At 61.7% G+C, this 23,593-nt stretch overlaps 2 protein-coding genes across 4 annotated transcripts; one reads left to right on the forward strand and one right to left on the reverse strand.

The window, feature by feature from the left end:
- The first annotated feature begins 6,199 nt into the window (after positions 1–6,199).
- Positions 6,200–16,382, forward strand: LOC129637047 (uncharacterized). Of its 3 annotated transcripts, none has more exons than XM_055561024.1 (3): positions 6,200–6,296; positions 9,813–10,028; positions 11,327–16,382. In XM_055561024.1, exon 3 carries the CDS (start codon positions 11,356–11,358, stop codon positions 12,580–12,582), a length of 1,227 nt encoding a protein of 408 aa, XP_055416999.1. In that variant the 5' UTR covers positions 6,200–6,296; positions 9,813–10,028; positions 11,327–11,355; the 3' UTR covers positions 12,583–16,382. The 3 variants fall into 3 exon arrangements, with proteins under 3 accessions (XP_055416999.1, XP_055416997.1, XP_055416998.1); XM_055561022.1 differs by having other exon boundaries at positions 6,205–6,309; XM_055561023.1 differs by lacking the exon at positions 6,200–6,296 and having other exon boundaries at positions 8,220–10,028.
- Positions 16,383–18,051: 1,669 nt separating this feature from the next.
- CALY (calcyon neuron specific vesicular protein) lies at positions 18,052–21,185 on the reverse strand. Its single transcript, XM_055561027.1, has 5 exons — positions 21,063–21,185; positions 20,594–20,707; positions 19,823–19,936; positions 18,590–18,954; positions 18,052–18,223 (listed from the first exon to the last, which is right to left on the reverse strand). The coding sequence occupies exons 1-4, from the start codon at positions 21,183–21,185 to the stop codon at positions 18,616–18,618; spliced, it is 690 nt and encodes a 229-aa protein (XP_055417002.1). The 3' UTR covers positions 18,052–18,223; positions 18,590–18,615.
- Between the last annotated feature and the right edge of the window lie 2,408 nt (positions 21,186–23,593).

The raw sequence follows: 23,593 nt of genomic DNA on the forward strand, positions 1-23,593 counted from the left end.
CAAGTATTTGAGTTTTTTTCAGGGACGTTTCTGTATCTGTTTTCATTTTACACTTTGACATTTGTCCTTGGCCTTGACTGGGGAGGAGGGAAGGGGAAGCTGGGATGGAGAAAGATGTTGGGGGCAGAGGCCAGGGCCACAGAGCTCAGAGAAGGGGCCCTCAGACCTGTGAGGACTGAGGGGCCACGGGACTCAAGGACAGGGATCCCAGGGCTCTGAGCGGGTAACTCCACCTCTCCTGGGAGTTAACGGCCCACCCAGAGCCTCGGGGGAGAGACCTCTGAGGGGACGTCATGCACCCAGAACAGAGGAGACCCTGTGTGGCCTGAATGCAGGGAGCCAGGGGAGAGAGCAGCTGGGAGCAGTGAGCAGTTCCGGGACCGGGACCGGGCGTGGTGGGGTCACACGCTCACCGGCAGGAAGTGCCTGGGGCCTGGCTCATCTCCGTACTGCTTGCCAGCCTTCTGCAAGGACTCTGGGAATCCACAAGAGTGTCCCTGTGGCACCTGGGCAGAGGGATGGGGATACCTGGAACCTGGGGTCTAGCCAGGAGCCCCAAGGCAGCCCCTGGCTCCTGGGAGAGGAGGGAGACAGGAGGGAGTCCCCGGCACAGGGCATCACTGCTCTTCTCAGCGCTACAGGAAGGACTGGCTCGGGCCCCCCGCCCCGTACCCCACTGGCCTGGGAGACAGGTGGCCCTGGTTCGGAGAGGGGATGGAGCCCTGTTGGCAGGTGGGCAGCCACCCTGGCCCACCTTAGGCAGTCTTTTGCTCCGTTCCATAGGCTGTCGCACCATGGAAAGGGCTTCTGGCCAGCCGCGGGCACTGTGGACCGAAGTGCTGGTGAGGGGTGCGGGCTTGCAGCATGGGTGGGGGAGGCTGCTGCCCCAGACCTCATCCTGGGAGAGATGGAGGGGTCCTCCTGGGTCTGGCCACTCCCCAGGGAAGTTGGAGAGAGTCCTATTCATCTGGGCCATGTACTTTCCTCCCAAAGACCTTCTCCCCGCCCAGCCCAACTGCCCAGCACACAGCCACCTCTGAATGCCCAGCCAGGTCCTTCACTCCTGGCCTGGCCCCTCCAGCCAGGCAGGGCCCTCCCTAGGGCCGGAGGAGTGTTCAACGGGCCTGATTAATAGGCGGGGCACTTCGGGGACAACGGGCAGCCTGGCTCCAGCCTCCAGACGAGAGGGGGCCTGTGGAACCCTCTAGCTCTGCTCTGTGCAGGGAACATGCTCCGTGCCAGGCTACAGCTGGTTAATCACCTGGAAAACCCAGTCGCGCCCCCTGGCTGTGAAAATCACTTCAGGGACTGCAGGGTCAACTTTCGTTGCTGGGAGAACCCAGAACTGATTTCCTTTGTCTGGGGTGGCCCAGTGTCCGGCCACCCTGCAGCAGAGAGAGGGGTCCCCCTGAGCACAGTTATGGGGATGAACCGTGTTCTTGAACACACAAGGGGAGTTCTCTTTTTTCCCCCGGTAATGAGCAATACCAGAGTGTCCTCACAGACAGCAAGAAGCCTGGGGGTGATGCCTGGGAGCCCCTGCTCCAAGCGCCCATCTACCCCCTGCTTATGGAGCCCTTTGCACTTGGGGCAGGTGGAAGGTTCTAGATGCTAAGGCCTGCAGACATGAGTTGGAGATGGTGCCCAAGTCTCAGACCCCTGAGCTCCGCCCCCTGCATGACGCAGCGCTGCATTGCTTGTGTGACACCGCCCTCCTGGGCTCAGCGCTCACCCGAGGCAGAGGACCAGGGGCGTGTGCCCAGTGCCAGTTACAGGTGGGTCTTGAGGGGAAGAAGGGGTGAGGGAGGGTGAGGGGGACTGGGACTCACATGCCTGGTTCCAGTCTTGGCTCTGCTGAAGGGCTGTGCCACCTGACCTGGCACCTTAACCTCTCTGGGCCGCAGATTCCTGCTTGGTCTCCCCCACGTAAACCAGAGCAAACACACAAAGAATCCCCTTGGTCATGGTCATCAAAGCCTCTGCCCACTGCTCTTGCACCCCCTCCAGTTGGCCAGGCACAGAGGCCCTGGGGGAGAGCAGGTCACCGGCCACACAGGGCAGTGGGTGGGCTTAGGGGGAAGCAGGGGCTACTGGGTCTGGCTGCTCAGGGGAGGAAAGGGGGACCATCTTGTCCCAAGCTCTCAGGGCCAATGTTGCCCGCACAGTTGCCCGGGACCTCGAGAGTGGAGGGCACCTCTGACTGGTCTCAAGGTCAGCTCTGTAGACAGAGACCCTCTGTCCACTGGAGTGGGGTTCTGCCAAAGTGCCGTCAGCCTTCCCCAACCCCCGTGCAGCAGGACCACTCCCAACAGGGCAGGCAGGCCTCTGAGTCTCTGCGGGAGGCTTCTGGAGTTTGTAATCCTGCCTAATCCTGCTTCAGATCCCTGCGGGCAGGAGGAAAGCCACATGCAGCGGACTCAAGCCAGCCAGCAGATCCTGGTCCCAGGGACAGGCCAGGGGTGGACCTCTGCAGTCCCGAGCCACCTGCTCAGGGCCCTGGAGGTCCAGGTCCAGGACCTGTGCTCAGGTATGAAGCGGAAAGATGGAGATGCCTGCTTGCCTGCCTCCCTGGGGCCTCCCCTCAACTTGTGCAAGGTCACACACAGGCCGCGTCAGCCAGCCCGGTCTGGGTCCAGGGCCAAAGTAAGCCAGAGCTGGGGCCCTCCAGAACCTCGGACGGGAACTGCAGGGGACTTTCAAGGGTGCTCTGGGACTTCTGTTCACATTGAACAGACCCTGCCTCAAGAAGCATTACATGTCTTGGGACGTTCTCTCTGAGCTGATGGCCTTGCTCCTGAACGCGGCCAAGCTGAAGGCCAACCTGCAGTGAGGGCCAAAAGGACCGGCCCCAGAGCATGCATCCTCCCCGGCCCACGCCCTGTCAGGAGGAAGGAGGGTCTTGGGCCACCTGCACCCTGTGCACCCTCCACAGTGGCCGCTGGGCAGTGCCTGGGGCTCTCCAGGGACACGAAGTGATGGGGAGCAGCAAGGGGCCCAGGAGTCACATGGGGCATTCCCAACGCGTCCTCCTACAGCCGTGACGGCACCTGACACGGGAGAGGGACGCTTGGGCGGCCTGGTCAAGGAAACCAGCGTGAAATCTGAGCAGAGACTCCAAGACCAGGAGCACTGTGGGCACAGAGGACCTTGGTCATCACATCCGGGACTGAGACTTTGAGTTTTGTTCTAAACACGTCAGGGCAGAGATGGGCATGAAGCATCAGAGGCTCAGACCAGAGGAGGCATGACAGCTCTCTATTCCCGCCTCACAGATTCCTCTAGCAGGGTGGGTGGGCTGCAACCAGGAGCTCTGCAGAGACCATGGGTGGGGGCCAATGAGGGCCTGACCAGAGCCAGTGGGATTCCACCTCTCGATCAAAGCGGGCCGGTAATATGAATTGTGTTTGAGGATGCTGTGTTTGGAAACAACATAGGATAGAGGATAACTAATAACTGAGCATCTAATTTAATCCTGGTCCGAAAGCCTGTTTATTTAGACCAAGCAGCTGAGCGAACACTATAGCAGTGGGCCTGACCGCCAGGTCCTGGAGCAGGGCGCCTGTCAAGCCAGGGCTTGAGTCAGGAGAGAACCAGGGTCGGGCACCCCCAGACTGCCTGAGTAGACTCCAGATGGGTCGGGGTGACGGGCTTATCGTGGGGGAAGCTCACGGGCATGGAGGGAGCTCCTCCCCTGGAATGACACAGGCTCTGGGCAGCCACCCTGGTCCCCGAACCTGACCCACACCCGCAGCCTCATGCAGCTGGAGCCCGGCTAATGCAGGGCCTCTGTGAGGTGGGCCAGCAGAGGACTGGGCCTTGACTGGAACTAGAGGGTTCTTTATTTCCTTGGTGGCCAAGCCTGAGCTGGGGTCCCATTCTGTGTGCCCCTCAGCCCGGCACTGAGTCACTGGACCCTCTCTGGGGCACGTGTGAAATCCCGGAGGAGCTCATCCCACCTGGAGCCGGTGGCAAGGAGCCCAGGATGCCAAGGCACCCGGCAGGATTGAAGGCTCCCTGTGCTCTGAGGGGTGGGGAGACTTGCGGGGGGTCAAGGGCAGCAGCAGGACCCTCAGCAGAGGCCCGAAAGGGTCTGAGGCGAAGCTGAGGGATGTCCCGGCTTGAGAGGTCCTAGGGTCCAGGCACTCCCTGCCATGTGAGCCTCGGTCACCCAAGATGAGCCTGTCGCCCTCTGCCAGGTCCGGGCTGGGCAGCCTGTGGCCACACACGACCCAGAGAAGGACAATGCTTCCTAGGTTGTCAGGGTGAGGCGGGCCAGGTCCCAGCACAGCGAGTCCCAGTCCTCTTCTCGAGCCCTCTACAACCCCAGGAGGGGCTCCGAGGACCCTGAGGGTCCCCACCCGCCCACAAGGGACAGAGCGGGGCTCAGGCACCCCGTTGAGGCTCGGTCCCAGACCCCTGGGCGGTGGGCCAGTGCTCCTCCCAGGGGGCTCCCCTATGTCCCCAGTGAGGGCTCTCTGCTGAGGAGCATCTTCACAGTTCTGCCTCTCCCCGGGAGGCTCACTGCCCACCCTTCCATCCCCCCTTTGTCCACCAGGTGTGAGGCTGGAGGGAGGCCGGGCTGAGCTGCCGCAGGCGGAGGTCCACGCAGGTCCTGCCCCTCGGACCCGGGAGCGTGAGGCGGAAGGGCGTGAAGTCCGGGACCCTCCGCACCCCGGACCCCGAAGGCGAGGGCTCCACCCTGGGGTCCCCATAGTGGCAGAGGAAGCCAGGCTCCCAGACTCAGAGGTGGTCTGGCCGCAAGGGCCCCCTGCCCCAGATTCTCCGATCCGGCCCGTCTGGCTTCGGGAGCGCAGGGCCGGCGCCGGCTGGCGGCAAGCTTCCCAAGGGAGGGCCAGAGCCACGCCGCCGGCTCCCCGCAGGAGCCCCCCCAAGGTCGGGCCGGGACTCGGCGCCTCTGTCGTGCACATGAAGGCATCCCCGGTGACCGCGGAGGCGCGCGCTCCTCCAGTCCGCGGGCGGGGCGCACCCCTGCCGCCTCCGGCGGCCTCCCAGGCCGAGAGCCCGGCCCAGGCTCCGTGCTCCTGGGTGCCCGGGAGGCGTCTGGAGCGTCCCGCAGCGGAGCCCCCGGGCAGGCGACGGCCCTCAGACGCTACGGCCGGGCGGGGCCCCGTGGGGAGGCCGGGCACGTCCCGGGGAGGGCGCCGGAGCCGGTCCTGCGGCCGCTCCCTTCCCGCCCCCTCCGCTCTCCCCGGCCCGGCCTCCCGCGGCCTCCGCTCCCAGCGCAGCCTCTCAGGCCTCTTCCCCTGGCTCCCCCACGCACCACTGTCTCTCCTCACACTCCGCCTCTGCTCTCACACCCGCCTCTCCTCTCCTTATACACCCCGCCTCTCCTCTCCCCACACCCCGCCTCTCCTTTCCCCACACCCCGCCTCTCCTCTCCTTATACACCCCGCCTCTCCTCTCCTTATACACCCCGCCTCTCCTCTCCTTATACACCCCGCCTCTCCTCTCCCCACACCCCGCCTCTCCTCTCCTTATACACCCCGCCTCTCCTCTCCTTATACACCCCGCCTCTCCTCTCCCCACACCCCGCCTCTCCTCTCCTTATACACCCCGCCTCTCCTCTCCTTATACACCCCGCCTCTCCTCTCCCCACACCCCGCCTCTCCTCTCCTTATACACCCCGCCTCTCCTCTCCTTATACACCCCGCCTCTCCTCTCCTTATACACCCCGCCTCTCCTCTCCCCACACCCCGCCTCTCCTCTCCCCACACCCCGCCTCTCCTCTCCTTATACACCCCGCCTCGCCTCTCCTCTCCTCTCCCCACCCCTTCCTCTCCTCTTCTTTCCTCTCCTCTCCTCTACACACCTGGCCTCTGCTCCCCTCCCCGCCGCCTCCTCCCCGGCCTCCCGCCTCCGTCTTCGCCTGGAGTAGTTGCCCCTTTGAAGCCCCCGCCGGCTTCGCGGCGTCCTCAGCGCTCCCACCACTCGCGGAGCTGCCCTCAGGCCCCTCGGTTTCAGCTCCTTTTCATCCTTTCCTCCTCAACTTGATTAAAACCAGCGGAGAAACTGACGTCAGGGGGCGGGGGTCATGGTCGAGGGGCGGAGCCTACGCTCTGGGGAAGCCCCGCCCTTCCCCGGCCCGGGCCCCTTTGTGCCGGAGGGCGGGGGCAAGGTCTGGCCGAGGGGGCGGAGCCTACCCTCAGGGAGGAAGCGAAGCCCCGCCCCGCCCCGTCCGCTCTCCGGCCCCTTTGGGTAGGCGCGCGGGGACACGGCCCGGGCTGTTTCTGCGAGGCCGTGCGTGGCCAGCCGTCCTGAGCCCACAAAGCGACCAGGTGTGTCTCCCAGGTACTGTTTGGTTGTTTTTAGTGTTTGTAGAAAGAATGAGACGGAGAAGGAGAGAAAATTCGGACAGGTTTAGGGGACAGGCCACCAAGGCCCCACCCCAGTCGTCCTGGACCTCGGGCCTCAGAGGCGGTGCTCGGCCCTCCTGGAGCGGGTGGTGTGAAGGACCCCATAGGTCTTGCCCCTGGGAGCTCGAGCTGATGGCGGGAACGGGGGTGGTGGTGGAGTAGTGCCCCTGGGGGTCAGCTCCGGTTCCCTCAGCCCCCAGCTCTCCCCGCGGCGGTGAGGGCCTGGCCAGCAGATGTGGGGGTGGGAGTCGGAGGAGGGCACCTTCCGTTTGCACGCATCTTCCTGGGGAGTCTGTTCTCTACCTGGAACAATCAGCTCTTCATGCAAGGGCGCAGAGCGCGGGTGTAAACTCGCTTTCCTTCATTGGCTCATTCATTCATTCATTGAAGAAATAGCTGTGGGCATTTTTCCAGCTGTACCTGGGCCCTGGAATGCAGCCCTAGGGAGCCAGGGAGAACAACCCTTTGGGGCCCTGTCCCAGCTCAGGCCTAAGCCTGGGTCCCCACCTCCCCTGACCCCTGGGCCTTGCGGCTTCCTCCTCCTCCTTCATCCTGCTCTGGGAAGACCTCTCCTCGGTGTGGCCTCCCCTCCAGCCACACCATACACGCTCCCACATACACAGAGTCCCCCACACCCACCTGTGGCTCCCGGAGCCCACAGACCTGCAGTGCAGGGCTGGTTCCACCTCGCCGGCCCGGCTCTTAGCCGGGCTGCCAGGCCCAGGGCCCCCGGGGACACCTGTCAGACTGGGGCCCTCTGGTCTCCTGCTGGCCTCCACCTTGTGATGAGGCCCAGACACTAGATCTGGAAGGGCTCCTAGGAAATCTGGGACCCTGAGTGCAGAGACCTCACCTGGCCAGGGGCCTCCGTGGGTGAACCTCAGTCTGACCAGGTGAAAGTGTGGTAACAGCCATGGACACACCCCGTGCTGACCAGCACCCTCGCCTCTCCGGGCCTTAGCTGGGCCTGTGGCTCTCGGGTTCCCGTCTCCCCCACCCCTGTGCAGCACCCTGGAAGCAGGACCGCACCCAGGACCAGGGCTCTCCCTGGCCCTGTGGCCCCCACAGTCCCTCGTGGGCTCTGTTGTGGGCACAGCCCTGCCCCATGTCCCCCTCCCTGCAAGGTCTCAGTCTGTCTTTTCTAAAATCGCACTCAGTCTCCCCCTTGACCCGTGGGTTCCTGCCCCGTCATCCGCTTGAGGCGCCTCAGCACACAGACTGGCAGGAAGGCAGGAAGCTGCTGCCACAAGGAGCCCCCACTGGCTGCCCAACAGGAAGTTCCAGATGGCGTGAGGGAGTTGGGCCAGCCAGCATCCTGTTGTTGCCTTGTAAACAGAGGAACTGAGTGCCTGGCTGGCTGCTCAGGCGTGAGCTCTCAAGATCAAGCAAGTGGGAGGCAGGGTTCCATCTGCGGGGGGCACATGTCTCCCCCACCCCTCAGCCTGCTGTGCGGAGCTGGGGGCCTGCCCTCCCTCTGGGCTCTGGGCGGTGGGCCCGGCCTGCTTGAGGCTCTCTGTGCCGCCGGCCAGTCACAGCTGAGCACAGAGCCGGCCACCAGCACCATTTCCAACCGGTCAGAGGCCCTTCTACCTGCCCTCGCCTGAGGCTGCCGTCCGACCTAGACCCTTCCTGGGGTTGTGGGCAGGCCCTGGCTAGGGGAGTGGGGACTGCAGGCCACACTTGAGGCCTTCCCTGGGCCTGGAGCTGCACCTCGGGGTGGGCATAGTCCAGGTGTGGACACGGTTGACCCAGGGTAGAGGAGCCTGTCATGTGGGAAGTTGACCTGAGCTTGGTTCTCCCTCCCTCTCGTCCATCCCAAATACGTCTGCTGCTTGGCAGGCTGGACACACGGATGCCCACTAAGTCCACCTCCGACCTTGGCGAGCAGGGCCAGTGAGCTGGGACACAGCGCCTGTGCTGGGGGCTGCTGGGGAGGGGGTGAGACTCCAGGGGGCCTTACTCAGAGGCTCCCCTGAGATCTGGAAGCAAAGAGGGAAAGGGTGACCAGCAGAGGCTATGGAGGCTGGGTGAGGCAGGAGCCCTGGGGCTGACCGAGGGGCCTGCAGGGTGAGGGGCCACGGGAGCTCGGGAGGAGACCACCTAGGGACCCCGCTGGCCAGCAGGGCCCACTCCCCCTGGCAGCACCCGCGCCTGTCCAGACACCGATCAAAGGGTCAGACAGCAGCTGGCTGAAGTCATCTAGTCCAGCCTTGATGGGAAGGAAGAGGAAGCAGCCTTGCCTGTCCCTGAGAGCACTGGGAGCACGCGGCAGGGGGCACGGGGTGTTGGCTCCCTCCCCATTCCTCCAGGTCAAGGGTGCTGAGAGCAGAGCAGGACCCCAGCCTGGCTGGGGCGGGAGTCCTCTGGGCTGTGCTCCGAGGAGAGAGCCAAGCCCCCCAGGGTGCCCCCGCGGGGTTCTCGCCAGGAACATCCCATCCTGCACAGTCAGCATCTGTGGTCAGGGCTGCGGTCACGCGGAACAGCTGCTGGGGCTCCCAAGAGAGCCCCGAGGTCACAGCTCCGTTCCCCTGCTTTCAGTGCTCTGGTTACCAGTGGACTGTCTCTAACTCTATCCTGCCCATGTGACAACTCAGGTTTTAAGTGGAAAGATGGCTCAGACGGGAAAGAGTCCGCCTGCAATGCGGGACACCCGGGTTTGATCCCTGAGTCGGAAAGATCCCGTGAAGAAGAGCATGGCAACCCACTCCAGTATTCTTGCCTGGAGAATTCCATGGGCAGAAGAACCTGATGGGCTATAGTCCACGGGGTCGCAAAGAGCAGGCACGACTGAGTGACTTAGCACCACTTTGATTTAGCTTGTGTTTCTTCCTCGGGTATGAGGCTGCCTAGCGGATTTTTTCAAGTGATCACATGTGTCCAATGGCCCAGATCAGAGAGGACCGTTTGGGGGCCGGCTTCCCCAGGTGGGAGGGAGAGGTCGAGGCCCCGAGGGACACAGTGGCCCTCCCCGGTCGGCAGCACTGGTGAAGGGAGGGAAGGTTTCAGGAAGCCACAGCAGGCTTGGACCGCCAGGTCCCCGCCCCCGGGGGGAAGGTTCCTGGAGGAGAGCAGCTGTTGAGGAGGGTCACCGGCAGCTGGGATCTTCCCTCGGAGCTGGCAGCCAGCCCCAGTTACCGTGTGCACTCCCCGCCCCCGGACCCCAGCCTGGCCTGCCCTCCTGAGGATGGTACCCCTGCCCTTCCCATCGCTGCTTCCAGCGGGAGGCCCGGCCCAGGCTCCAGGGAGCTCGGGGCCCCGCCAGGGCCTCCTGCTCGCCTGGCTCCACCGTCAGGTGGATTCCAAGGGAGCCCTGGCCGTCCCGCCTCCGGGACCAGCCGGTGCCCTTTCCCAGCAGCAGCTGCGCTGGCCACTTCTCCTGAAACACCCTCCTTCCTCAATTTGCTTCCTTCCTTCTTTCCCTTTCCTGCTGTTCATCAGATTTAGCAGAGATGTCTCAGACAGCGGTGGCTGCAGAAGTCCTTCTGTCTGGGGCAGACGCGCCCTGGCTGCTCCCAGGCCTCCTCTGAGGACAGGCTTGGGGAGTGGGCAGCGTGGGCACCACATAGGAGGCCCTTGGTGCCCAGGAAGCACAGCGGCAGCCTCTGCCTCCCGGACGCCTGGACGCTGCGGGGGAGCGCCTTCTCCCCCTTGGAGGTTAGAGGAGATGGGGTGGTGTCCCGAGCGCCAGGCTTCCCCAGGGCGTCCCTCAGAGCCTCAGCGCCTCCTCCCCTGGTTCTCAGCTGCCCGGCCAACTCGGGATGCAGGGGCCTTGTGGCAGGGGCAGGGGGGGCTAGACCACAGGGGCTTCCTGGGCTGTCTTGGCCCTCGTGACCCCCACCCTGATCCCCCAGTGGGGAGGGGTCCAAGCTGGAGGCCCCAAGGCCATGAGGTCACAGCCTGCCTTGGGCCTGCGGGGTTGAGAGCTGCTTGCTGGGACCCGCACAGGGCCATGGGCGTGCGAGGAAGCCTGCAGGACTGGGTCCTGGGAAGAGGTGCTCTTGGGGACAAGCAGGCAGACCCATGAGGGCGGCCCAGGCTCAGCTCTGGCTCCTGGACAGGCATGGCGGGGCCTCAGTGGGAGTCTGCGTGCAGAGCAGAAGCAGTCCAGGGCCCCGCACGGCGTGACCCCTCCCGGGGGCACGTTGCTGGGAAGACCCAGCCAGTGTACTCGCTGAGCTGCCGGCACCGCGGGAGGCGACGGCACCGGCCCAGCGCCCTCCCACAGCCCCGGAGGCTGGAGGCTGCAGGCCTCGGGCCTCGGGTATGTTTCCCTGAGACCCACTCCTGGCTCCTCGACAGCAGGTCCTCGTGCAAGGGTGGGTGTGGGCAGCAGGAACTCCATGGGGTCTCCTTCAGAAGGACACTGAGCCCCGCCTGGGGCTCCACCAGTGCCCTTGTCACTTCCCCGAAGCCCCCCTCCTTAGGCCCTCACCACGGGGTTAGGGTCGCAGCACAGGAAGTCCGGGAGGGCACAGACGTCCAGCCTCCCATGCGGAGGGAAACAAGAACCACAGGGGACTGCAGGTGTGGCCTCCGTGAGCCCCAGCCCTTTGGAGCCAGATGTCCTGTGGATGTCCCCAGAGGCCCTGAGTGGGCGCCGCAGAGGGCAGACCCCCAGGGTGTGCTGGAGCAGGGTCCCGGTCACTGGGGTTCGGTGGAGACCCGAAGGCAGGCCCCAGAGTGGGAGGGGCTCAGGGCCCTCCCGGGAGGCTGTGTCCTCGGGACGGGTGAGGGGCGCCTGTGACTTCCTCTGGGGGGTCCCGTGTTGGGAGGGGGAAGGGTGGCCGTCACTGACCGCACCCTGGCAGGCTTGGGTGGTTGGCAGCTTCCTGGGCTGACTGCGGCCGGTTGTGTCTGCGGCCCCACCTCTGCAGAGGGTCGGCCATAGTCCATCTGCACAGTCAGCCCGTCCGTCTCCACCTCCTGCAGCCTAAGGGTGCTTTCCTTCTCAGGAACCAGAGGCAGACCTGGGGCAGCACGCATGGGTTCCTGTGCCGGGGAGGAAGGCGTGGCCCCGGCCATCCCCCCGCTGAGGCCTTGCGATCAGTTCCACCTGTTTGTGAGCTACAGCAGCGTGGACGCCGTGTGGACCCACAGGCTCACTGGCCGCCTGGAGGCCGAGCTCCCGGGGCTGAAGGTGTGCCTGCACGAGCGGGACTTCACGCCCGGCAGGAACGTGCTGGAGAACATGGCAGGCTGCATCCAGCAGAGCCAGAAGGTGCTGCTGGTGCTGAGCGAGGACTTTGTGCAAAGCCGCTGGTGCCTCCTGGAGGCCGACCTGTCCCTCGTGGGCTCCTGCCTGGAGAGGAAGCCGGTCCTCCCCGTCCTGCTGCGGCCCTGCCGGGTCCCGCTGCATCTCAGCCACCTGACCTACCTGGAGGCCACAGACGGCCGCTTCTTCCAGAAGCTGGTGCAGCTCCTGTGCACCCCCAGCCAGCACCTGGCGCGCCCCCCGGCCCTGCGCTCGGCCCCCGTCCTCTACAGCGGGAAGGCCCTGCTGACCCTGGACTGCATCAACAGGGACAGCCTGCCCTCGTGGAAGGTGGGCAGCTTCAGCACGCTGGCCGTGCCGGACCCCTTGAAGGAGGTGCTGGAGGACCCTGAGCTGTACAAGCAAGCCGTGGGCATCCTGAATGGTGTGCGCTCGCCCCGCTGCTGCCTGCGTTACCTGGGCTGCAGGGTCATTCTCGCCATAGTCCTGATTTTCCTCTCTGTGGTTTCGGTGTTCTTACCCTTGGTCTTGGGGCTCCGGGAGCTCCACCCAGCTCAGCGGTTCCTCGTAATCAGCGCCAATGCATTTTTCTGCCCCTTTTTCATGATCTTAAGCGTCAACACCCTGTGCTGGCTCCGAAGGTCTTCCAAGAAGACCCTGCGGGAGCTGGCGCGCCGCGTCGGGGAGGCCAACCTGCTGCTGGCGCCGCACTCGGTGCTCATGGGCTGCGAGACCAAGAACAAGCTCCACTTCGTGTATGTGCTGCTGGGCGACTGCAAGCAGACCTTCCTGGGCGCCCCCGAGGGCGAGGCCGCGTTCCAGGAGGCCATCCTGCGGTTTGCATCCAGCTATGCCTGCTGCCTCGCCCATGCGCACTTCCCCCACTGGGAGGAGGCCGCGGGGGCCCCGGGCCACCTAGAGGTGGGCCCGTGCTTCTGCCAGTTTGTGTCTCTGCAGCTGAGGAGACTCGGGGGGGTCGGGGTGAACCCCGTGTGATGGTCTGAGGGCAGAGGCGGGGCCCCTTGCTGGACACCCGGCTGCCCCTGGGGGTCCCTGCGGCCTGGGCTGCCCTGAGCCCTGGGGGGTGCACACAGGCATCTCCCCACGGTCCACTGTGCGCCCCGCACGGTCAGACCCAGCTGACTGCAGGCTCCCCTCCAGCTGCCCCAGCCCCTCCACTGCGGACCTGGGGCTGGCAGTGGGCGTGTCTTGGGCCGCCGCGCCCTCTTTGGAGCGGAGGCGTCCGCAGAGGGCTGGCGTCTCCCAGCCCACTGCCCCCGGAAGTGGGCTTCTCTTCTGCGGACCCAGTTACTCCCCGGAAGAATGGCCTGGGCGTGGGGACGGCAGGGTGGCACCTGAGGGCCCTGTCTGAACTGCGATGCCCCATCGTTCTGCGTGCAGCCAGGAAGTGGGACTCTGGCCCAGGCCCCCGAGGTCCCTACACACTAAGGCAGGACCGCGGAGGTGTGCAGTGGACCTCGGTCTCTGCCCTGGCTTCAGTTTACCGATCTGCAGGTGAGCAGCTGGCATCCAAGTCCAGTGCTGGGCAAATGCTCCTGCCCTCCTCTGGGAGCCCGTGGTCCACAGCCGGGTGCGGTGCTGGCAAGGGCTCGGCTAAGCCCTGCGTGGTATCGCGGTTCCACAGCCACTCTGACCGGGTAGACTTGCAGTCCATCAAGCGCAGCCCAGGACGGCAGCCCCTCAAGGGGCCTGCCCAGCCGCCCTGAGCCACAGCGCCCTCCCTCCCAGGCCTGCCGGCATCCCCCTTAGAGGAAGCCTCCAGAGTGGACCCGGCCCCACCCAACCCAGCCCAGCCTAGGGACCCTGAAGCACTCTCCCTACCCCCGACTCAAGCCCGTGCTCTGGTCCCACCCGCCCGCCCCTGCGGGAACTCGCTTTCCTGTCTCATCGTCCCCTGTGGTCTGTCGAACTGGAGGCCGGCTCCAGGCTTCACGGGTCACCTTGGTTCTGGAGCTGGGGTGGCACAAGAAGGGTTCCCCAGAGGAGACTGGCCAGCGTGTGAGGGCCCCGAAGAGGAGGCTCTGGGCCAGGGGCAGCATGAGCAAAGGCGCCGGGCAGGAGGGCCCCGACCTCGGGGGCCCTGCGACGGGCTCCGCCACAGCCTCTCCCTGGCCCATGGGACCTGCAGCCCCTGCACGGGGCTGATGGGGGAGCAGTGTGGCCAGGACGCGGCGATGGATGCTACCCAGAGGGGGCACATCCTGTGAGCCCCGAGCTCACTGAATGGCCTTGGTCCCAGAACATTCCAGGGGGACAGTGGTGAAGCAGCTGGACCCCCCCCACCCCCGAGGGTCCCAACACCTGGCCTCTCAGATGCCCAAGGCAAGGTCGCTGTTGGGCCTCACGTGGAGAAGGAACCTCAAGGAGCAGTGGGGGCTCCTGTTGCCTTCCAGGGAGGCCCCCCGCCCCCAACAACTCCACTGGGTCCTCTGTCCCTGGCAAAGTCTCAGCACATGGCCGTCACACCAGCTCCAGACCAGAACTGACTCCTAGATCGCACAGGTGGCACCCACAGGCCACACTGGCCTCACCTGACCAGCCCGAGGGTCCATTCAGTGCCCAGGGTGTCTGTACCAGAGAGCACAAGCCCTGGGTGCAGAACCGGGCAAATGGTTGCCCTTTCGTGCCAGACTCTTGGTTCGCAGCACTGGGAGCCGGGGCCAGGGCTGGGGGCGGGGGCCCGAGGCCCCGCTGTGGGCACACACACACACGTATGCATGCCCGTGGCCCTGTGGCTCCTGATGGCAGCGGCATTCCTACCCTGTAGTGCCAAGCCATGGCAGACAGGCAAAAAGAAGGGTAGTCTGTCACTTCAAGAGGCTGAGATTTTTCATCATGAATTAGCACATTTGTGCAACAAGAAAGAGAAAACGTTTAAACGAGCCGTTCCACGGAATGGTCTCTCACAGGCGTGTGGGAAATCCCAGCCACTTTTGGACTGTGTGGGGGCAGGTAGGCCCTGCCGTAGCCAGCCCTGGGGGCTCTATGGGGCTCTTGGGGCTTGGCCGCCCCACTCCTGTTCCTGTGCAGATCCTGCCGTCGAGGTGGGGCAGCATCAGGTGTGGGGGTGTTAGATCTGGAGGAGTGGTCCCCCGAGAGTGCCCCTGGTTTCCAGGGTGTTGGGGGCCCCCAGGATGGTCAGCCTCCAACACAGCTCCCTACTCCAGGGCTGCATGACCCAGGCCTGCTGCTCCAGGATACCAGGACCCCTGCCCACCTCTCCGCAGCCTGGACCCAGGGCTGCCCAGGGTCACACTGCCTGCTGTGGCCTCCCAGCCTCACCACCAGCACCAGTGGCTAGAGGGTGGGGCACCCGGGAGTGGAGTACTCACGGTGGAAGTAGGAGGAGAGGACCCCCAGTGGCCCAGGACAGCACCCCGACCCCCACTCTGGGCAGGTGAGGGATCTTTGTGGGCAGACGCCCTGGGAAGCGCTTCTGCTGGGCCTGGGGCTAGCTCTCAGTGAGGTGACAGGCAGGGGGGCGCTGAGGCTTTGCCCAGTGCTGGGAGCCCCTCACAAGGCTGCTGGTCACCAGTCTGGCATGCCACCTGCTGGGGTGCACCCCGCGGACTCTGCCGAGACCCCCACCTTGGCCCTGAGGTTTCCCATGAGACAAAAGAGGAAGGCGGCCACATCCTGTGACCCCTTATCCCAGCTCAGGCCTGGATTCAGCAGTCGTGACCTGGGACTCTGAGTGATCAGGTCCCTGGGCCCCATAGGATCCTCCAGGGGCTTTTAGGACCCCTGATATTCCCCAAGGTTTTCTAGGCCCCTCCACTGACCCTCCACCTGGCTGAACTCTGCCCTGTGGGTCAGGTGAGCCTTACCAGGGGTGGTTGGGATGAACCAGAGCTGTCCTTGCCATAATCTTCACCCAAGGGGACAGGGAGGTGGGATTCGGCCTGAAGTCAGCAGAGGGCTGTCCTGCACCTGCTCTGGGTGTCCTGGGCACTGTGTCGAGGCCATGAACCAGAGTCCTCTCCCCAGAGGTCCATCCCAAGGGGGAGACTTGGGTGGGGCCTGGAGGCATCAGGTGAAGCTGGGACAGAGAGGGCAGGTCCCAGCTGCCTTTCTAGACAGTCCCCACGGGTCTCAGGGTCCAGCCGTAGCTGAGAGACATCTTGGCCAAGAAGACAGCTGGGCTGCCTGGCACTGCGGGGGTCCACACAGGTGACTGGGCTGCTGTGAGGACAAGCAGCAGCGGGGGTGGGGGTCCCCTGCAGGATGCCTTTGATGGGGGTGGGGTGCAAAAGGCACCCTGGAGCTGGGAGCTGGCAGGGTGACCCTAGGGGCTTGGGAAGCCTGGCTCCAGAGCGAGTGGCCCATATGCCCAGGCAGACCCTGCTCCAGCACCCCAACTTGGGGGGGCTTGCCCAGGTCCTAGTTTTACAGACAAGGAGACTGAGTTTCGGGGGGCTGGCCCCAGAGACTGCACAGCTCCACACCACCAGGGTAGGGCTGCAGCCAACTCCTGCTGCTGGCCCAGGTCCCTGCCTCATGGTCCTGGCTGCAGGGTGAGTGGCAGGAAACCGGAGGGGGGATATCCCACCTGTGGATGTGGCCACTGGCCGGCAGGTTTGGGAGGCCGTTCTGCGGGGAGTCCCCGTCCAACACCCCAGGCCGCTGACCCTCTGCCAGCCCCTACCCTCTGTGTGTGTGTGTGTGTGTGTGTGTGTGTGTGTGTGTGTGTGTGTAGGGAGCTGCATTGTTGACGCCTGGGGGGGAGGTGGGAGTGCGTGTGCACACACTGTTGGCATGTGAGCGTGTGCCTGTGTGCATGCAACTGTGTACCCTTGGGCTCTGCATCCAAGGATTAAACCAATTCCCCATCAGAAATACTCAAAAAAAAAAAAAAATTCCAGAACGTTCCAAAGAGCAAAACTTGAATTTGTCAAGCTGGCAACTATCTACATAGTATTCACATGGTATTAGGTATTATAAGTAATCTAGAGATGATTTCAAGTAAGCGGGGGGATGTGTGTAGGTTACATGCCAATATTACACCATTTTCTATAAAGGACTTGAGCATCCTTGAATTTTGGTGCCCACAGACTTCACTATCTGTGGGTGGGGGGGGTGGTCCTGGAACCAATCCCTGAAGCACCAAGGGACGACTGTATGTGTGCATGTGAGTGTGTGCACACGTGTGCACACGGGACCCTGGAAAGGTCACTACCACATCGTAGCGTGGGGGGCAGGGGAGGCGGGCGGAGGGGACGGTCCTGGCTGCCTTGTTCTACTAAAGAGTCTGCACTGCAGGCTGGGCCTACCGCAGGGGGCCCGGCAGGCCACCCCAAGCCAGGTCCCAGCCCACACCCTGACGCAGGCCGGAACCCACAGCCCTCTTGGTCTGAGTCCATCCCGGAAGCGTGTCCTGGAGCCAGCAGGGTGCTGCCTGCCCCGCGCGTGAGCCCGTTGGGCTGAGGGAGCCCACAGGATGTGCGGGGGAGGGGGGGGCCCTGTTGTGTCTCTCTCAGCTTAGGTGCACCCAAGGGGGTGAGGGAAGCATCAGTTCATGATATTTGCTACTGAAAACCCAGGAAAGCCTTAAGAGGATATAGCACAGGTGAATTGTTTTAATTTGAAATGGTTTAAATTTCATCTCAACACCCTTGGGTTTTAATTCTAGGAGGTGAAGGAATTTCAGTTTAAGATCTAATTCTGACCTTGTGGTGTTAGGCGGTGTCCTGAGAAGCAGGCTGTTAAAACGTTCCAAAGATTCCTGGGGTTTGAAACCCTTAGGAAATCTAATTAATGAAGTTTGTCTCTTTGGGGAAATGTCTTAAAAAGTTCAGAGGGATTAAATATACTAAATGGATAAGACCATAAAGAAGGCTGAACGCCAAAGAATTGATGCTTTTGAACTGTGGTGTTGGAGAAGACTCTTGAGAGTCCCTTGGACTGCAAGGAGATCCAACCAGTCCATCCTAAAGGAGATCAGTCCTGAATAGAATATTCACTGGGAGGACTGATGTTGAAGTTGAAACTCCAAACCTTTGGCTTCCTGACTCAAGAGCCGACTCATTGGAAACAATCCTGATGCTGGGAAAGATTGAAGGCAGGAGGAGAAGAGGACGACAGAAGATGAGATGGTTGGATGGCATCACCGACTCAATGGACATGAATTTCAGCCAGCTCTAGGAGATGGTGATGGACAGGGAAGCCTGCCGGGCTGCAATTCTTGGGCTCATAGTCGGACACGACTTAGCGACCGAACAATAACAATGACATACTAACTGTGGAATAAGTGAGGGCATATACAAAGGTTACTAGATTAATAAATGTTTTTAAGTTGAGCTTTAAAGCTTTTTTTCTAAAGAAAAGCCGGGGTAAAGGGGACACGAGGCAGGAGGGCGCCCAAATGGGGTGCGGTACACGAAGCAGGAGCGCGCCCGAATTGGTGGCGAAGGAGGGGGCAGGAAAAAGGCCGAGGACGGAGGATGCTCAGGGGAAACCAGGTGGAATCTTTACTCAGAGAAAAGCGACAGAGCTAACGGCTCACGCGGGGCAGGAGGGGCGGCAGCAAGAGGGAACTGGTAGCAGGGGCACGATCACAGCGACCACAGCGGGTGCGGCTTCGGGCGACGGCGGCCACAGGTGCGGGCGGCGTGGGGCGCTGCGGAGTCAGAGCGAGGAGTGATGAAGGCGCGCGGGGCAGGGCGGGCGCAAGAGCAGCCCATCGCCCACTTGCCGGCGGGGACCGCAAGGCGGAGCTCCGCCCTCCCGCCTCCAGGCCACCCGACGCCGCTCCCCGCCACGCCCACATCCCCTCCCCCCGTCCCCGCCCCACCCCGCCCACATTCCCTGCCCCGCCCACATTCCCCTCCCCTCCCCCTCCCCTATCCCGCCCCACGCCCTGTCCCTGCCCCCGGCCCCAGCCCCGCGCGCGGGTCGCCAGGGCGGAGAGCATTCCTGGGTAAGCCTCTAGCAGACTGGGCCGGCGTCCCCCGGGGCCCCGGTCCCTGTCTGGGGGCACACCTACCCGGAGGGGCTGCGACTCAGAGGCCCTCACTGGGTGGCTGGAGGCGGCGTGCTCCCCGCCAACTTCTGCGCCGCCTCCTTCTCTCCCTGCAGCGAGGCGTCCCCGGGGGGCTTCCCGGAGGGCTTCCCTGTGGGCTTCCTGGAGGGCTCGGTGACCGCCGCCGCGGCCGCCGCGCGGGCTTGCGCCCTGGACGCCTTCCTGGGCCCCTCCTTGAAGGCGTGGTAGCTCGCGGACAGCCAGGGCGTCTCCGTGCCGTGCTTGCGGCCCACCGGGTAGGCGCCGATGGCTGCCAGGAGGCTGCGGTGGTGCTCGGGGTCCAGCTCGGTGTAGTACATCTCCAGGGTCAGCGGGGTGCAGATCTTGTGCTGCGGGAAGGGCGGGTCAGGGGCGCCAGCGGGGCGCCGTTGGGGGCGGCGGGCGGTGGGAAGCGCCGCGCCCCTGGGCTCGGGAGGCCAGGTCGGCCGGGATGAGGGAGGCATGTTCCAGGGCCACCCGTGGGTGGGCGGTCACCTTCTGCTTTTGAGCAGTTCGATAATACTGGAGGCAGGGCCCTTAAATGCATTTATTTCTGCCGTAACTTCGAGTCACCAAGGGGCGGCCTCCGATTCAGAACTGAAGGCGCCACCGAGAGCCAGCCCCCCACAGAAGGCGGGTGGCTGACCTGCCTGCATCCTGCAGGTCCCCAGGGTGTCCCAGTGAGTGTGGGGCGTTAGCAGCCTGGTGAACCCCTGGACGTATAGTGAGGATTGGTGGCCACTGTGGGGTGCGTTTTCATCTTGGAAACCACGGGGAAAGGAGAAAGATTTAACTACTGAAAACTTAAAAGAGTCTCAGAAAAAAATACACTGAAAATGATTAAAAAAAAAAAAATCATTTCCTTATGAGGAAAGCTGAGAGAGGAAAAGGAGGAAGGGGAGCCCCTTGCCAAGCGCAGGGAAAACTCTCACCACCGCCACCTCCTTCCTTAAGCTTCACCGTTTTAGATTACAGGGAGAGAAAACTTCTTGCTAAAACACCTTTTCTTTGAATTTTTCTAAAGGTAAAACTTGACTGTTCCTGGGAGGTGATGTTCCCACAGAGCTAGGAACACCCGTTGCTCTCTTGTTGGCAGGGGGTGGGTACTCAGGGCAGTGGTGGGGAGGCCAGTCCTTCCCCTGGACTCCCCACGGGACCCTCCCTGGCATGGGGCTCCACAGCCCTTCCTAGCCCCGGTGCCCAGCGCGCCGGCCTTACCCGAAGCAGGAAGCCATCTGGGCAGCTGAACTGGTCGTACCAGATGGCCTTGTACATGATCAGGAGGCAGCCCATGAGCGCCATGGTGAAGGCGATCATCCGGCCCGTGGGCATCTGGGGGTGGACAGGTCGGAGGGAGAGGGGAGGGTGAGGCTGGGCTGGGGGCAGGGATGGGCAGTGACCTCTCAGAGAGGAGGACAAGGAGGGGCAGATCTGTCACTGAAACATGAAAGGCTCCAGAGATCACTCATGAGTCTGAGCGAACGCCAGGAGATGGTAGAGGACAGAGGAGCCAGGCGGGCTCCAGTCCTCGGGGTCTCGAAGAGTCAGACATGACTTAGTGACTGAACAACAGAGTATAAAAGCTGTCAGTAATAAAGAGCTAGAAATGGAAGGGAAAACACATTTGCCAGATACACAGCAGGAAAAGTGACTCTGCATCGTATGTGGGAAACCTGGGAGTCACGGAGGAAGAGACACAGATGACCCACCGGGGATGGTCCAGGGCAGGAGCAAGCAGCACGTCTCAGGGCAGGAGCTCCGCTGAGGGCGGTGGCTCCCCCTGGCTTTACAGCAGCGGCCTCCCTGGCAGGAACCTGGTGCTGCCCAGGACTGACCCCACCTCTGATGGGGTGGTTCCCTGTCCAACTCCTGAGAGCAGGACGCTAGGAGCCCCGGCCCACCCACCCAGCCCCGAGTCTGGGTGCCCACAGCTGGCAGTGCCTGTCTGCCCCCCCCACCCTGAACCCCAGGGACAGGCCGGGTACTTACCCTGCTGCGCATGTCCTCCGGGCCGCCGCTCAGCTTCTGGCCCTCCAGGTCGGAGAACTTTGTCGACAGGTCCCCGGAGGACAGCTGGTATTCCGTCTGCGTCTTAATGACCACCTGTGGGAAGGGACGATGCAGGGGGCCCTGAACTAGGAGGGCTGGGAGGGAGGGAGCCAGAGGTCAGCCGGCCTGCGGTGTGAGTGCTAGTGGCGGGGCTCTGGTGGCTACCAGCTGAGGCCAAAGAGATGCTGGAAGTCTGCTGGGGCTGAGGCAGCCCAGGACCTGGCCAGACCATGGAAAGAGCCCCTCCGAGGAAAGGGTGGTTCTGGGTGCTGGAGGAGCTGACTGGGTCCCATGGCTGGCTCAGCCTGGCCCTTCCTCTGCTGGATGCACTGTCTTGGAGGAGGCCATATGTAAAGCTGCCTGGCCCACCGTCCTTTGTTTCAAGGGCAGGCTGGGAAGGGCCCCTCACCTGGTCAGCGAACGATGGCTGGAGCTGGCTGACGTCCAGGGGGCTGATCAGAGGGACGCTGTCCATGGTACCCCCATCCCCAGAGCCCGTCTTCCCGGAGAAGCTGCAGTTCAGCTTCACCATGGTGGATGGCACTCCTTGTCCTGTCCAGAGGCAGACACAGAGTCACAGGCCACCCAACAGATGCCCACATCAGCTGGACATTGAGAGGGCCCAGGTTAGCCCTGATGCTCCTCACACCAGAGCTGGGACAGGCCGTGGGCAACCAGGCCAACCTCCTCAAGACAAACCGGGTGAGTCTGGCCACAAGATTGTAGTCCCTTCCTGCCCACCCGACTCCCTCTGAGCCCCACAGCCATGCAGGTGATAATGCCTCTGACTGGTGACTGCCCAGACATGCACACCACAGTCTTCCACTGGCTCACGGCTCCAGGGACATTCTAAGAGTAGCAACCAACAGAAAGCAATCCCAGACAGAAGCCTGGTGAGTCGGGTGGCCAGACGTAGCAAATAAAAGTACAGGACACCAGGTCAGATCTGAATTTCAGATGAGCAGTGGATGCTTTTGCTTTTCGTAACATATCCATGTAATATGTAGTACAGGACACACTTATACTAAAAAGTTATTCATTGTCTACCTGAAATTCAAATTTAACTGGGCATCCTATATTTTGTCTGGCAACCCTACTGGAGATGCAGGAAGTAACGAAGAGCTCCAGAAAGAGGCTGCTGGTGAATAAACCCAAGTTCTGGATTTACGGAGCATGGGAGTCACAGGGTGCATGGGAGTGGGCCATCTGGGGGGCTGGGACTCCCAAAAGGAGCAGGAGTGGTGGGCGGAGAGGACAGGAGAGCAAGGCTCCCCTGGGGAGTTCAAGACAGTTCCACTTCTAGGCTGACCACTGAGAAAAGGAACACAACAAATGACTTCCAACTGAAAAAAGAGAAACACAAAACATACTTGGTCAATCAAAGAAGAAAGAAATGGTCCCATGTCCATTAAAAATTAAATCTTGTTAAAATCTTCTGACAAACAACTCCAGGCCCAAGGAGCATCACCTCTGAATTTTTCCAACCACTTAAGGAGGAAATAATGCAAATTTCCTATGAAACTCATCCAGAGGAAACAAGGGCACCTACCCCAGCTTGTGAGGCCAACAACCTTGATCTCAGCATTTGGGAAGGGCATGAGAGAGGAGAAGGCTGTGCCACCCACCGACGCCAGTTACAAGGCCCCAGGTAAAATGCGAGCACAGGGGACCTAGTGAGACACACGAAGGCTGGGTGTGTTTTGGAATTTAGCATCTGAAAAGCAATCAATAGTTTCACCACGTGAACAGAATAAAAAGGAAAATTCATCTGATCAATTTCAGTAGTAGCTGAAAACGTATTTGGTAAGATTCAACATTTACTATTTTAAACCCTCTTGGAATCCCCTGTGGTCCAGTGGTTAGTGCTTTGTGCTCTTACTGCTGAGGACCTGGGTTCAATCCCTGGTCAGGGAACTAAGATCCCTAAGATCCCACAAGCAGTGTGGAAAAAAGTCTATTAGCACACTACCGGGAGAAGAAACAGAGAAGGCAATGGCACCCCACTCTAGTACTCTTGCCTGGAAAATCCCATGGACGGAGGAGCCTGGTGGGCTGCAGTCCATGGGGTCACTAAGAGTTGGACACGACTGAGCGACTTCACTTTCGCTTTTCACTTTCATGCATTGGAGAAGGAAATGGCAACCCACTCCAGTGTTATTGCCTGGAGAATCCCAGGGACGGGGGAGCCTGGTGGGCTGCCGTCTATGGGATTGCACAGAGTTGGACACGACTTAGAGCAGCAGCAGCAGGGAGAAGAAAACTTCCTTAATATGATCAAGATTATCCACAGCACACCTTATTGAATGTGACCAGAGAAAGCTCTGCTTTTAAAACTGGGTTGGGGACTTCTCTGGACCACTGGTTGGGTCCAGTGGTTAAGATGCCATGCTTCCATGCAGGAGTTCAGGAAACTAAGTCAGGAAACTAAGCAGCCAAAAACAAAACAAAATAAACAAAAATTGGGAGGGAGATACAAGGCCCTTCATTATCAGTTGTATAAATCATGGTAGTAGAGGTCCTATCCAAACAGTAGGGTAGGAAAAAGAAATAAGAGGTGCAAGGCCTGGAGGAGATTAGGTAATACTCTCATTAGTCACAGAGAAAGCATCTTGTGTGCGTAGAAAATCCAAAAGAATCTGCAGGAAAGTTACACGGATTAAAAGTGAGTTAAGCAGAGTTGATGAGTTTAAGATATTCAGAAATCAATTCTGTTTTTATGTATCAGTGACAAAAAAATTAGAATATAACTTATTGAAAGATTCCATTAAATATTGGAAATAATCAGATGTTCAGGAGTAGGTCTAAGAAGGCATTAGAAGGACTTCCCTGTGGAAAAACAGAGGAAACCTTCATCAACACATTATGACTAGGACCAAATAACTCCAAAACTCCTTAAATGGGAAGGACATGGTCATGGATTTTGGAAGGTTCCATGTTTAA

This window comes from Bubalus kerabau, chromosome 22, assembly GCF_029407905.1.
Source record: "Bubalus kerabau isolate K-KA32 ecotype Philippines breed swamp buffalo chromosome 22, PCC_UOA_SB_1v2, whole genome shotgun sequence".
In the NCBI taxonomy this organism is placed as follows: Eukaryota; Metazoa; Chordata; class Mammalia; order Artiodactyla; family Bovidae; genus Bubalus; species Bubalus kerabau.

Excerpts from the sequence above, each read along its gene's own strand:
- LOC129637047 (XM_055561024.1), top strand. The coding sequence starts at position 11,356 with ATGGGTTCCTGTGCCGGGGAGGAAGGCGTGGCCCCGGCCATCCCCCCG.
- CALY (XM_055561027.1), bottom strand. The coding sequence starts at position 21,185 with ATGGTGAAGCTGAACTGCAGCTTCTCCGGGAAGACGGGCTCTGGGGAT. Across the intron at positions 20,708-21,062 it reads AGCCATCGTTCGCTGACCAG|GTGGTCATTAAGACGCAGAC; the intron begins GTGAGGGGCCCT and ends CCCTTCCCACAG. Across the intron at positions 19,937-20,593 it reads CGGAGGACATGCGCAGCAGG|ATGCCCACGGGCCGGATGAT; the intron begins GTAAGTACCCGG and ends GTCCACCCCCAG.